Below are 13270 nucleotides of genomic sequence, written 5' to 3' on the forward strand. Positions count from 1 at the left end.
AGACGTGAGAAGACAGATCAGGATACTGGGATCATTCGAATATCTTTACTTCCATTAGTGGTATCTGTTTGTATTTTTCAGAAATACAATATGAAAAAACCTACGTGTTTTATGATTATACATGAAAATGCTCAAAATGACTGCTACTTGACTCCTGCAAATTTTACCAGTATCATGTATGGCGTGACCTTGAAGAATCCAGGATAGACAGAATCGAAGATAATCATTGTATTAATTCTTTCTTCGATAGCAAACTGATCTTTTGCCAATCAAACAAGGCCTTGCACATCCTTGCCAAGAAACCTTCTCTAAAGGAATTGATGGAAGCCTCAAAAACTTATTGCAATCACAGATGTGGCTGCCACCGCAATCGACAGATTAAGGTTGTGAGTACAAGAGCATCTTGGCTTGATCCCAATTAGAGTGCCAGATATGACTTTGGTTGCATATTGTTATCTGTGCCTCTCAGACAGCAGAACCTGTGATGAGGATAACTTGTTAAATGTGATAGATGAATGCTATCAATCTGAAAATAACCATGCAAAAGTAAACGTGAAAAACACTTATGAATTCAGATTTGATCCAAATTTTATTAGCAAGCAATCTATAGGTCAGTTGGAGATCCTGATAAATCTCTACAAAGAATTACAGAGGCAACACTAGATGAAAGAACAATAGAGCAGATCTTTGGCTGCTGTAAAGCTAAAGCAATGTGAGCAAATACAAAACCCAAAGATTTGACTTCGATGAAGTATTTGCTCACATTTACCAAACAAGACTTGACCAGAAAAGAAACAATTAACTGGCAGTTCTAGATACCAGCCAGTTGAGCTGGCATGAATGAAGAAAACATTGGCTGGCTGAAGATTAGACTGGAAGGTCTTACTTCACACAAGTTTTTAAATTCACCAGCATGGATCTGCATGTATATGGTCTAAAAGACCACCAGATTAGTGGTCCCAAAAGTTATAAGACATTCTTATCCCAGAAAATCCCAGGAAAAGTAACTCGGTTTTGGAAACATGCTTCTCATTCTACTGGTGCCCAAACCAGAGTAGTTCACCCAACAAGTTTTGCAAACAAAGCAAGCTGCTCATGAAAACCTTGAATTTCAGCTGAATAAAGTATCAACTTGTATTTGCTTATCAATCCCAAAAAAGAAACTTAAAACTTGATTTTAGACCTCATATGATGCACCAAACTTGAAAAAAACCAATACTGTCTCATTTACTCTCATAACCAGGTCCATGAGCAAGCTCTCGAGTAAATTCACTATCAAAGTTCTCACAGGTGTACATGTTAATGAATCTAACTGGTTTCATTATCTTCAATCAAATTAAAAAAAAAATGTTTTTTTTCTCTATACAAGCCTCATTTTTTCAGATGGATGGTTGCAGAGGCAGAAGATAATGTCAGTTTCATAACCAAAATATGACAGGAGTACCACAACCAAAGAAAACAAAACTATAAGAGAGAGAGGGAAGGAGGGGGAGAGAGAGAATGATTTTACATACCCCATGATCCACCATGGCGAAGGCAACAATTTGATGGCTAAGAGGTCATGAGCCCTAAACAAGAAACATAAAAGTATCAAACACACTTATCATAGAGAAGGTAACAGCACTGCTGAACATAAAAAAATAAAAATAAAAACATCAAATAGACATGAGAACATGTCAAAGGTGGAAAGAATCCTAAATGCTTGAGAAAAAAAAAAAAATAATACTGTCATGCAAATATGAACTAGTAGATAGAAGGCATCCCACTTGAGATGCAACTAAACACCATTCTCAAGGAAAAAAAAAAAAAAAATATATATATATATATAACATTAAACAGAAGCTTAATAAGTAAAAATAACACCAAATCTTACATTCACTACTTTGACATACAACTGTTTCAACATGTAGTATGCCAACTACATAATAATATAAAATCAAATCCAGCTAATTATTATATATATAAAAAAATGATCGGCATATAACAAAATGGATCAGCATATCAGAAAAGGTAGGCTACAATGTACCATCTACAAAATATAGTAAAAAACAATGCAACTACAGTAAATGCCAGGAATACTACTATAGTGTGGAAAATATTAAAAAGTAAGCATCAATACAAAGCACACATTTATACTTTACATCTCTGCAAAATAAGTAAAATATTTTTCTCAACACATGCTGCTCAATCAAATATTAGCTTTTCTAGAGACTAAATGTCATCAGGAAAAAGAACTTTCAAATTCAACACACAACATACTGAATTGACAAATGAAAATCAAGACAGGAAATGAGTCTGTAAAAAAAAAAAACAAAACAGCAGTGCATCACTCGTCCTGAAGTGGTTGTTGTAAACTATATAGGCTCAGAACCCTACTTGATTTTTCAATCTGAATCTAGCCACCTAAAATCCTTCCAGTTTAGATTTTTTTTTTTATGTAGGTAAGAGGGATTGATCCCTATTCAGATTGCAATGTTTACAATCATACTAAGGGCACTCCTCTCAACTCAGCCAACAAAGACCAGTTTCAGATTTTATGAAGTCAAGACAAATGTGAACCACGTAGTGAGCGAAAAGAAGGACAAATCTCCAAAACATATGCTCTCACATATGATTATAGCACCTATCCAAAATCAACAAAAGAAGCACTGATATGGAAAAATACTCATTATAGATGAATTCAACATTACAACACATTTTCTAGTTTTATCCTTCCAGCAGTAAAACTCTGTCAAGATGCTGCTTCCTAGAGAGTTCATCACTCTTACATTATTGCCTGTATAAATTAAGTTAACATCAAACCATCAATGCAAATCCCTTCATTTAATTGTTTCTCCTATTATTTATCATCCTCCTGCACTATCGCAATCAGAAAATGCCCCTAAAACTTGCATGCAAAAAAGTAAAAAAAGATTCTTAAAAACAAAATTATGAACAAAAAAAAAAGAAGCAAACCAACAGCTTCCCAATCAACGAAATACAATATATAATAGGAATAGAACACGAGAAAGCTAGCAATATCCATATGGCTTCAAACATTGCAACCAGAAGACAGCTCAAGCAGTCTATTTTCTTGACTTTGAAATGCCTCAACCATTGATTACAAAAGGCTCCCTATCATATGCTACAACCAAGAGATTGGCACCAAGCTACTAGTGTACTTACAGGGAAAGAAATTAAAAACATTTTGACTGGGAAAAAAAACGAGGGAAAGGAGATACAAATAAGAGACAGCATACTCACAGAAATTTATATCACTTACTTGACCATAAACCTCATCTTGCAGCTTCACAGAGGAACATGTCTTGCAGAATGACCAGCATACCTTGGCCAACGAATAAGAGTCTAACGAACACTCGGCCACTGATATTTTAAATGAGATGAATTCATAGAATCCATTTCAAAGGGAAAAATGAATGATGTGTCTCCACATAGCCAACTCCACATGATAGACTAGTAGAGAAGGCCTCCCATTCAGGAACTGAGAGCCTCCAACTTAAAAGTTCAGTTCCATTTTCAAAGCTTATTTCTCACCTTAGTCATAATGGGAAATTCACTGTTGCAGGAACGACAAATCATCTAATGGTGAGGGGATATATATCTTCTACCTTGGCAAACAATGCAATTCTGTAATAGGAAGTTTGTTTTCGTGTTTCTTTTTTCCCTTTCTGAAAGGGGGCGGGGAACATTGAGCTCTCCCTCATAGAAGCAACAAACTTTGACTAAATCCAAATAACTAGCCTGACATTAGTGCTCTAAGATCCCAGAGGAAATAAATACAATGCCATCATAAAGGAAAGGAGTAAAACAAGCCACCTAAGAACTATGCCAAACTGCTATAGGTTTGCTTGACTGCATGGTCCTGGTCGCAGAAGGTGAAGAAATGAAGATAGTATGTATGTACACAAAAGCTAAATTACCTAAAAGGTTAGTGCAAGTAACAGCTATAAACAAATTAAATGTAAAACTAGGTCAACTCTAGGATGTTAGAATATTACATAAGCCAATTCACTTTTGGACTTGGTTAATAATATTTAAGAAATATGGGCATGAAATTTTGGAATTGTTTACCATTTTAGGCTTGATTTAGGCTTGTCTTGCTATTGACTAAACCCTGAATTTTACACCTTTTTGAAGCCTAAAACCTGATTATTTTGTAACTGTCAACCATCAATATGAGGAACCCCTTTTAAACCTAAATTCATTTGTCTAGCAATTCCTGCAACCCGACTCTCAAGTTCCAAATGCAGCCACTGTGTTCCTTTAAAGCCTCAACCAATTCAAACCTAACCAGAGTAACCCTAAGATCATACTTCTATCATTCCAAACCTTAAATCCTGAACTTTCATATACAGTTCCCAATCAGAGCGAAAAGTATAATAGAAAGATTCTTCAAGACAGTCTGGCATCAAAACAATTAAGAGAGCATCTTACTCTGAATAGTAAGAAACTCATACCAGTTAGAGATTAGTCAAGAGTTGAAGTGTAATAAGAAGAAAATTTGCAGAGCAATGCCACAGTGCAGTTGTCAAATGGACTTAGAAGTATAAAGTATAAACACTAGACTGAAACATGGAAGTCTAAAACAGAAACACTAGACTGCAACAAGGTAGCTAACTGAAGAACCAAGCAAAGATCTCAAAAGTGGTAATGATTTGAATTTGATCACACATCTCTAGAGTAATTCCCTTGGTCAATACGAAAGAAGATTAGATTTCAAGACAAGAACTGCTTGAAATGTAGGTGTATCCCAGGTCAATTGCTTTAGCTTAACACTTGTCCTTTTCTCCAGAGACAGAAGAAAAGGAGAAAAGAGGGTGGTGGAAAAATGGCATCCTAAAGAACAAGCTGTAAATTTAATAAAAATAGTAACCAATCAAAGGATAGATGGTTTTCATCACCTGCTCAATGGCAGGTCAGAGGTCCCCAAGTTTACTCATACTGTACATTGAAGATGCTCTCAAAACAGCAACACCATCCTAATGGTCAAGGATGCATCCTAACAAACTAGCTGTAAACTTACTGGAAGTTGTAACAGATAATTATTGATGGCTCATCGACAACTCAATGGCAGATCAAACATACCCAGTTAAGTTCATTTGAACCTTGAAGATGCTCACCAAATAGCAACTTTATCCAAATTCTACCATTTTAGTTGCAAAAACTACCATCAGATTCCAGAGATCAAAGCTTCTTTCTATATTTTGGAAAGAAATTAATATCTGGAACAACAACAAAAATACTAAGCAGAAGCTTTTGAGCTAAGATCTGAAGTAAACCAACTAAGGTCTGCAAGAAAGTGGAGCTAGAAGAAGGCTAAACTTCACAATAACAATTATCAGAAAGTGCCTCAGAGTAAACTCCACAAGTTCAGATGATCACAGAGCAAAATATTTAACATAACCCAGTTGCCCATCCACCACACGGTGTCCTAAAGTTTAGTGGCACCTGAATATGCTACTTGTCTTAAAAATAGGATACTCAGCAATTTGGATGACTTCACAACCAAATGACTCACAACTGAGAGGCATAATAACCAATATACAGCTGTGAAGCATGCATATCTGACCCTTTACAGTACATGAATTGGAATTCATGAATCCAAGCATGGACAAAATACACACACCAAAATGCATTAAAAGAATAGGAGTTTATGCAAACATTTGCAGTAGAAGATGATAAATCAATGTAGTGCACCGCACCCCAAAAATAATATGAACTGTCATTATTAGCAGGTACAACTTCATCAAGTGAAATAGATGAGCATGACTCTTAAAATAAGCATACTGAGAAAACAGTTCAAACCCAAACCCAAGTATCTAAGGAAGTGCAGCCTAAGATACCATTTGAAACACATCTTAGGTTGGTCTGAAAGCCAATCTATCTGGGTCCTTGAGCTCGCTGCATATCATATGCACCCCAGGAACCAGGTCCAGCTCCATACTGCGGAAAACTTTCAGCATTAGCTTGCACCTGAAATTTTTCCAGAATGAGAAACATCAAAACTCATTTCCCAGAACATAAACAAGCATACAAGTGCAACTCACCTACAAGCACGCATGCACAGATACATAAATATAAATTTGGAAACACACATCAAGATCTTACAGGATTCATGCCGTAGACAGCCTGATATGGATTTGCTGTGTATCCAGTTTCCGGATTTCCGTAATTTGCATTATAAGCTGCAGCTGCAGAGAAAACTTAAGATTATGAAAACTAAGAACCAAATGTCAACAAAAGTGATGCATCAAGCTCTAGAGTGAAAATAGAAACTAAATAAAGGCAATCCATAAACATTGCTTGTTTAAGAAATTGATCTCATTTAAGACACTTAAAATCAGACACACCAGTTGAACTCATCCATCATCTGAGATGAATAAAATCACCTAAAACACTTGCCCTTAAAAGCAGTTAAAACATACAAAAAAAAAAAAGGATTATACAAGTTTGAACGAGTGATTTCTGTCCTTTGTTTTTCACATTCAAAGTAAATATTGACTTGTTTCCAACCTCACTAACCAACTCAATCAATTTAACAACACGAACCCCATTAAGGATTCAAACAACAGAGTACCTGGATTTCCTATAGCAGCGGCAGCACGAGCTCTCTTCTCTGCATTAGCAATCTCTGCCCGAAGCTTCTCCATCTCCCGAGCCATGCCAACCAGTTTTTTCTCCATCACCACACCATGCTCGTAATTCTCCGCATAGCCTTTCTTCTCATACTCGATGGCAGCTCTACATGCAAAAAGTAGAAGAAGAAGAAGAAGAAATTCAGGACTCAAATTACATTGCACTAAATAATAGAGATCATGCTGCTTTTACCGCGCACGCTGCAGTTCCTGCTTCATATTCTCAATTTCAGCCTTCACAGATGGCACTTGTTGCAAATCTACATTATACCTAGCCAAATCTTGACTCATCGCCTGCATCCGACCCGTAAGCTCCTGCTTTGCATCAGTAAGTTCTTTAATATCAGAACGCACATGATGAAGCTCATTCCGCATAGCTTCCACCCCACGAAGATCCATCTTCATCCTCACAGACTTCTCATGCAACTCCCTCATCTGAACATCCTTCTCAGCATGAAATGCATCCCCAAAATGTGCCATCCTATGCAACTCATGCTGTGCAGCTTCCAATTCCTGCTTTAATGCAACATGGGTCGCAGCTAGGCGCTGGTTGTCAGCTAATAAAACTTGAATATCTTGGTGCTGGGCTGCAAGACGATCCTCAAACATAACGTGATGAGGAGGAAGGCGCCTGGGATCCATCCCAAACTGGGGTTCTCTCATATCCTCTAATAAACCTGGATGAGGGGGCAATGGTCCGAGTCCCCGGCCAAAGCGAGCCTCATGTATGGCAGCCGGTGGTAGTGAAGGGTGAGGTCCACCTTTCATGGGCATAGGAGGTCCCCGATTTCTCCCAGACATATTTTTACTGTTTATTAATTAAGGAAAAGTCCAAAACTGAAAAGTATAACCAACAAGAACCATTTTCATAAATTTTTAAGACAAAATTAGCATATCAATGTTCTAAATCTCAAATTTGTAACAGACTAAACCCTAAAAAAATAAAGAGAAGGATAGGAGTGATCGAAATAATGAATAAATTAAGAATTAGGGAAATCAAGAAAATGTTGGAAAATAATAATCAGAAGTGTAGAATTACTGACCTTTGGAGGAGAGGAGAGGAATTTGGGTGATTGAAAGACACTATAAAGAGAGGGGAGAATTATAATCAGCGGGTAAACATATATATAAAATTATATTCTATTTCTATTATGCTAATTAGTTAATTAATTTAACTAATTAAAACCTAAAGCCAAATTTGGATGGATGGATGGATGGATGCCTGGGTAAAGTAAGAGAGGATACGTTGAAGAAGAAAGAAAACAAAGGTCTGGCAACCCAACTGATTGAGAACCAGAAGAAGAGAAGACTGGATTTTATTATTCTTTTCTTTTTAATTCTTCATTTATTTTACTTATATTTTACCTTCTTTTTTTAATTACTATTTTTTATATTTAAAATAATATATAATATTAGAGGTTTTTTTAATCTTTTTATTTTTAAATTTTTTTTAATTAAAATTATTTTTTCAATTTCATTCCTCAATATTTAATTCAATTTCATTTTATTATATTAGTTTTGATCCTTATTTTTTTTATTTGTTTTACTTTAGTAAAATTTTTAGATTAAATTATTTTTTTTCGGTTTTATCTTTTAAAATTAAATTAAATTATTATTTTTTTATTTTATTATTCAATATTTAATTAGTTGAGAATTAGACTTCATGGACTTTTCAAATAAAGTGCTTTAAATCTAATAACCCGAGTCACGAGTTTGAAAAGTTAACACGAGTTCACATTTTATTTTCTTTACTTATGTTCCTTTTCAATTTCATTATACAATATTGATTTTTTTTTTTTAAGATATGAACTTTATCGTTTTTTTTTTTGTTTTTTTTTCCTATCAGATTATCATAATATAATTTAGACCATGGGTTTGATAAGTTAACCTAGGATTGCTCGGCTCTTTTTACCAGGTTTAACATGTTATTTCGGATTGACTTGGGCTATTTTTTTCTTTTTCTTACCTAATATGTCCCTTCATGTTAAATTATTTAAGAATTTAGCTACATTGATTTTTTTTTAAAAGGTTTTTTTCCTCAGGTTATCGTGATCATTTTTTTTTATCCATTTATTATTATTGTTTTTATCATCTAATTAAAATAAATCATCTTATTAAACTCAATCGGGTTTATAAGAGCATTATTTTTTATGAAAAAAAAAATATGAGTTGACCTGTGGCATAGCATGGGTCAATGTCTTGTTAAAAACTAAAATTAAAAGCCATAGTAAAATATTATGAGTTGTGAGAGGATTTATTATAGATTCACATAGTATTTCCTTCTATTTAATCTTTAATTTTTTTTTAATTTTTTTTTTAATTTGATCTTTCCACATTTTTTTAATTTAGAATTAAACTTTTTAATTTGTTTTGTGCTCCTTCTTTTGGGTTTTTGTAGTCAAAAAAAATATCTCAGCATTAAATTAAGCCTTTTATTTAAAAATATAATATATATTTTTTTTCAAATTCATCGTTTCACATTGCATTCATTAATGATTTGACTTTATGATTTGGCTTCTATTGTCTTATTTTTTGGGTTATCATAATCTTAGAAAAATATCCCAAGATGGAGCTGCTTGATTTTGCAAAAAGAAAACAAAAAAATCAATTTTGTTGTTGAGAAAAATTAAAAATTAAAGGACGAAAATTAAAAGCTTGGTGAAATGGCAGCGCTTTTTAGACTTTATGTTATTCACATTTCAGTTTTTTAATTTGTGAGAGGAGAGAGAAAGTCTTTGGATTACATTGAAGAAGAGAAAAAGTTGTTGATGATCACGTTTTAATGACCAAAACACATCATTTTTAGTATTAATGGGTTCTATTTATTGTGAAGGGTGTCATTGAAGTGTTTTTTGCCTCTCATATTACAAGCAAGACAGATCATGCTTTTAGAATATTTTTCAAATTAGGATAATTTTTAAATATTTTATTTATTAAACATTGTTTGGAGGTTAGATATGGCTTCTTTGATTTTTATGAGATGTTTCTTGCATGTTTTTAGAAGAGGAAATGCTTGAAAATGATGTTTTTGTGTCTAAAGTGGGTGAGTGATTTTCCGGCGATTCCTAGCCTCTAGAGGTGGCTGAAGGTGAAATTATATTATGACGTGTTGTTTGTTATTATAGATGATGTGTCATCTAATTTTATTTTTTTTAAAACATGAGTAGACAACACGTTATCCATCCGTTCAAATAAGGAATGAGCAAACATGCTTGTGCTATCGGGCCCATATGCCAAGCTTGATTTTTTGTAGGCTGAGTGTGTGGGGCCTTGCAGCCCGTGTGCTTAAACCTTTTTTGCTTTTTTAATTTTTAATCTTTTCTTTTTAAATTTATTTGATTTAAAATTTGATAACTAATAATATATTATATGTATTGTTTTATTAATTCCTTAAATTGATTCAAAATATATTTATAAAATACCATTAAAATTTTAGTTTTTTTCTCAAATAAGATCATATATTTTTTTAAAAAAATATTTGATTGGTTTTTTGCTAACTACTATTTTTATTATCCTATAATTAAATAAAATATAGTTTCACAAATTAAAATAATTAAACCAAGATAGATTTATATTGTATTTTAATAAGTAAACCCAATTCATCTAGATTAATATAATATATTATTGTTTTAATATAGAAAAAAGGTACATGTTTAGATTCTTTTAAAAAACAAATTCTTACCGCTAGAAAACGCATTAACAGCTCTGTACTTTTTTTTTTTTTTGGAATACGTGTTCGGCAACTGCTTTGACAAGTAAGCAGGCGCTCCGCTGCTACCTATCTAGTCATCATCCCTCGTCCAAGCAGCTGTCAGGTTGGTCCAAGTTCTGATCCTTCTATTCCTAGAGGCCGTTTGGGATTGAGGTGTGACCTGTTTTTCAAAAAAATTCAAACTTTTTTTTTTTTTGCTAAAATTGAGTTCAGTTTGTAATTTCTGGATCGTTTTAATGTGCTGATATCAAAAATAATTTTTAAAAAATAAAAAAACATTATTGGCATACTTTTCGGCACAAAAAACTATTTAAAAAGCAACTGCTACCACACTCCCAAACACTCTCCTAGTAGAGCATTGGAAAGCCATAGCTTGACTACTTGCAGACAGTAGATTGGTTCTCCTGCGCTTCAATTCTGGGTGAGAAAGAAAGGCCAGGCCAAGCCAGTTCTTCTACCTCTGTGTGATCATCCTGTTCAAATTATACACCCTTACTTCTTGTTTTTATTTCAAATTTAATCCACTGATAGTGTAGTGGATTATCAGTGGCTGTTTCTGCAGCAAAATATAAGATGCAGTTCTTGATAGTTCAACGGAGCAGTCAGAAATCACCATGAACTGAAAATTCATCTCTCAAAGCTTAGCAGTGGATTGAATTTGGTCATCACGAACCACACAAGAAGGCAGGCATGCGTCTGTACTGTCATGTTTATTTGCTTATCATCAAAATTAACTGACTGTGCAAACTTTATATCCCTCGTGAGTTGCTTTAATTAGCTCAAAACGGTGAGATACTCGCAACGGCTAGTACACTGGCGAACCCTATACATGAGCAGCCACTAGGTCTAACCCCTGCTAGCGGTGGACCTCACGTGAAGTTCATCATACACACCCGGATATAGACATTTAAAAACACTAGCTATATGCTACACGCTTAGCAACTTAGCATGCTAGATATCATCAGTAACACCGAGAATCACTCATACTAACCAGTTATGGAAGCACTGTGGAATTTGGAGGACAAATGGAAGCTGACGACCCAAGAAGCAGTCCTCTTATTTGTATGCTCTGCCTTCGCAGTCATTGCGCTCTGCACTGCAACAATGCTTAAGAGGAAGGCCCGGAGAAAGCCAAGATTAGTGAACCAAGACCCACGCGCAGGTACCTCAATAAGATGGCCTGAGCCTGAGCCTGGTTCCAATGACTGGATCACAATAAAGACGGTCTTGATGGAGTCAATGAGGTGGAGTGAAGCAAGCAAATGGGAGGAGGGAGGTAGTGGGAGTGAGAGTGGGAGTGGGAGGGGGAGAGAGATGCTACGACCACCACCACTTCCCGGGCTAGAAAGGTGCGACTCAAGTAGTATTGGGTGGCATAGCCATAACTCTTTGTCACCTGCAGTGTGGCAAAGGCCTATCCTCATGGGAGAGAAATGTGAGCTTCCGAGGCATAGTGGGCTTATTCTCTATGATGAAAGAGGTCGGCTACTTGATCATTCTCTAACATCATCTCGAAAAGAAAATATTCATGAGGTAGAGAAAGGGAGCATCTCTCTTTACCAGATTTGAGAGCTAACAAATTTGATTGATACGTCCTTCTTCCTAACATGGTTTCATCTCTTGTTTATGTCGTGTAGGAAAAACCAGCAGCTGTTCTGAGAACTAACATGGTTGATTTGCTGTAGCTGTATTTCATTGCTTCTTTCTTACCTCTGTTGACCAAGCTTTTATTTTAATTCTTTTTGCGTCATCTAAATAAGAAAATGACAGAAATGTTTTTTAGAAATGTTTTTTTCTCATAATTGTCTTAACCCAGTGAAATAAGGAAATAAAATAAAATCGATATCACTCACTTTACTGTATTAATTAAAGTGGGAAAAATGTGCCTTGGTGATTGCTTGTGTTAATTAGAGATAGTTAATCACTGGATATTTGAGCCGCGGCTAATTTCTCTAAGACGTAAGAAAATGATGTTCAGACGCTACAAGCGTTGTTTAAGGAAAAAAAGAAAAATCAATGTTTATTCAATTATATAATAGAAAAGGTGATAACGATCGTAAATGGACTGGATCCTAAAAAAAAGAAAAGTGATAACATTAAAAAAACAAACTTATAAAGTTAAATTCTAAAATAATTTAATAAAATATTAAAAAATTATAAAATAAAATATCTCAAATTAAAAATAGCTAGCATGCTAAACTCATAATTTAGGTTATGAAATCGGGTCAGCCTTATAAAAAATAAATTTAAAAACAAATAACAATCATCAAATCCCTAACAATACCAGTGTAAAGGCTAAATTAAAAAATCAATAAAAAACACCCAAGGAAATAAAATATTTGCAAACCTAAGTAAGACCACCAAATCTTGTGAGTTGGATTATGTGAACGAAATAAATTAATAAAATGTAAAATAAGAAAAATAATGAAGCTAAATTTTAAAAAGAACTTAATTTTAAAGGACAAAACCCAAAAAATATAAAAAATACAACCCAAAAAAATGCTCAGGTAAACTAACTATACTTGTTGCATGGGTCATGAGATTGAGATAACCTAATTAAAAGGAAACTAGAGAAAATCATGAAACCTATTTTTCAAAATAAACAACATCAAATGATGAAATTGAAAAAAAAATACAAAAAAAAACCGATATCAATCCATGTTAACTTGTGATATATATATATATATATTCATCATTTCATCATTTCACGGTGCGTTCATCAGTGATTTGACTCATGATTTGGCTTGTATTGTTTTTTTTTTTTTTTTGTTATTGTAATCTTATAAAAATATCCCAAGACTGAGTTGCTTGATTTTGCTAAAAGAAAACAAAAAAATCAATTTTGTTGTTGAGAAAAATTAAAAATTAGAGGACCAAAATTAAAAACTTGGTGAAATGGTAGCCCTTTTTAGACTTTATGTTA

The 13270-nt window shown here is 34.0% G+C and overlaps 2 protein-coding genes across 8 annotated transcripts; one reads left to right on the forward strand and one right to left on the reverse strand.

The window, feature by feature from the left end:
• Positions 1–7946, reverse strand: LOC118027497 (protein FLX-like 1). Of its 7 annotated transcripts, none has more exons than XR_012171103.1 (7): positions 7679–7942; positions 6829–7472; positions 6578–6741; positions 6109–6191; positions 5844–5973; positions 1515–1568; positions 1–479 (listed from the first exon to the last, which is right to left on the reverse strand). XR_012171103.1 is itself a non-coding variant. In XM_073412252.1 (6 exons), exons 3-6 carry the CDS (start codon positions 7434–7436, stop codon positions 5881–5883), a joined length of 948 nt encoding a protein of 315 aa, XP_073268353.1. In that variant the 5' UTR covers positions 7437–7472; positions 7679–7718; positions 7858–7941; the 3' UTR covers positions 5680–5880. The 7 variants fall into 7 exon arrangements, 5 of the variants coding, with proteins under 5 accessions (XP_073268353.1, XP_034886772.1, XP_034886771.1 ...); XR_012171104.1 differs by having other exon boundaries at positions 1511–1568; XM_073412252.1 differs by lacking the exons at positions 1–479; positions 1515–1568 and having other exon boundaries at positions 5680–5973; positions 7679–7718; positions 7858–7941.
• A 3397-nt stretch (positions 7947–11343) lies between these two features.
• LOC118027482 (uncharacterized) lies at positions 11344–12032 on the forward strand. The gene is made up of 2 exons (XM_035030857.1): positions 11344–11880; positions 11985–12032. The coding sequence occupies exons 1-2, from the start codon at positions 11344–11346 to the stop codon at positions 12030–12032; spliced, it is 585 nt and encodes a 194-aa protein (XP_034886748.1).
• The last annotated feature ends 1238 nt before the right edge of the window (positions 12033–13270 follow it).

This window comes from Populus alba, chromosome 1 (genome assembly GCF_005239225.2).
Source record: "Populus alba chromosome 1, ASM523922v2, whole genome shotgun sequence".
Taxonomy (NCBI): Eukaryota; Viridiplantae; Streptophyta; class Magnoliopsida; order Malpighiales; family Salicaceae; genus Populus; species Populus alba.

Coding starts and splice junctions, on each gene's coding strand:
- LOC118027482 (XM_035030857.1), top strand. CDS start 11,344: ATGGAAGCACTGTGGAATTTGGAGGACAAATGGAAGCTGACGACCCAA. Junction 11,881..11,984: donor GAAAAGAAAATATTCATGAG/GTAGAGAAAGGG, acceptor TATGTCGTGTAG/GAAAAACCAGCAGCTGTTCT.
- LOC118027497 (XM_035030880.2), bottom strand. CDS start 7,436: ATGTCTGGGAGAAATCGGGGACCTCCTATGCCCATGAAAGGTGGACCT. Junction 6,192..6,577: donor CGCTGCTATAGGAAATCCAG/GTACTCTGTTGT, acceptor TTTTCTCTGCAG/CTGCAGCTTATAATGCAAAT. Junction 5,974..6,108: donor CTGTCTACGGCATGAATCCT/GTAAGATCTTGA, acceptor GAAAAATTTCAG/GTGCAAGCTAATGCTGAAAG.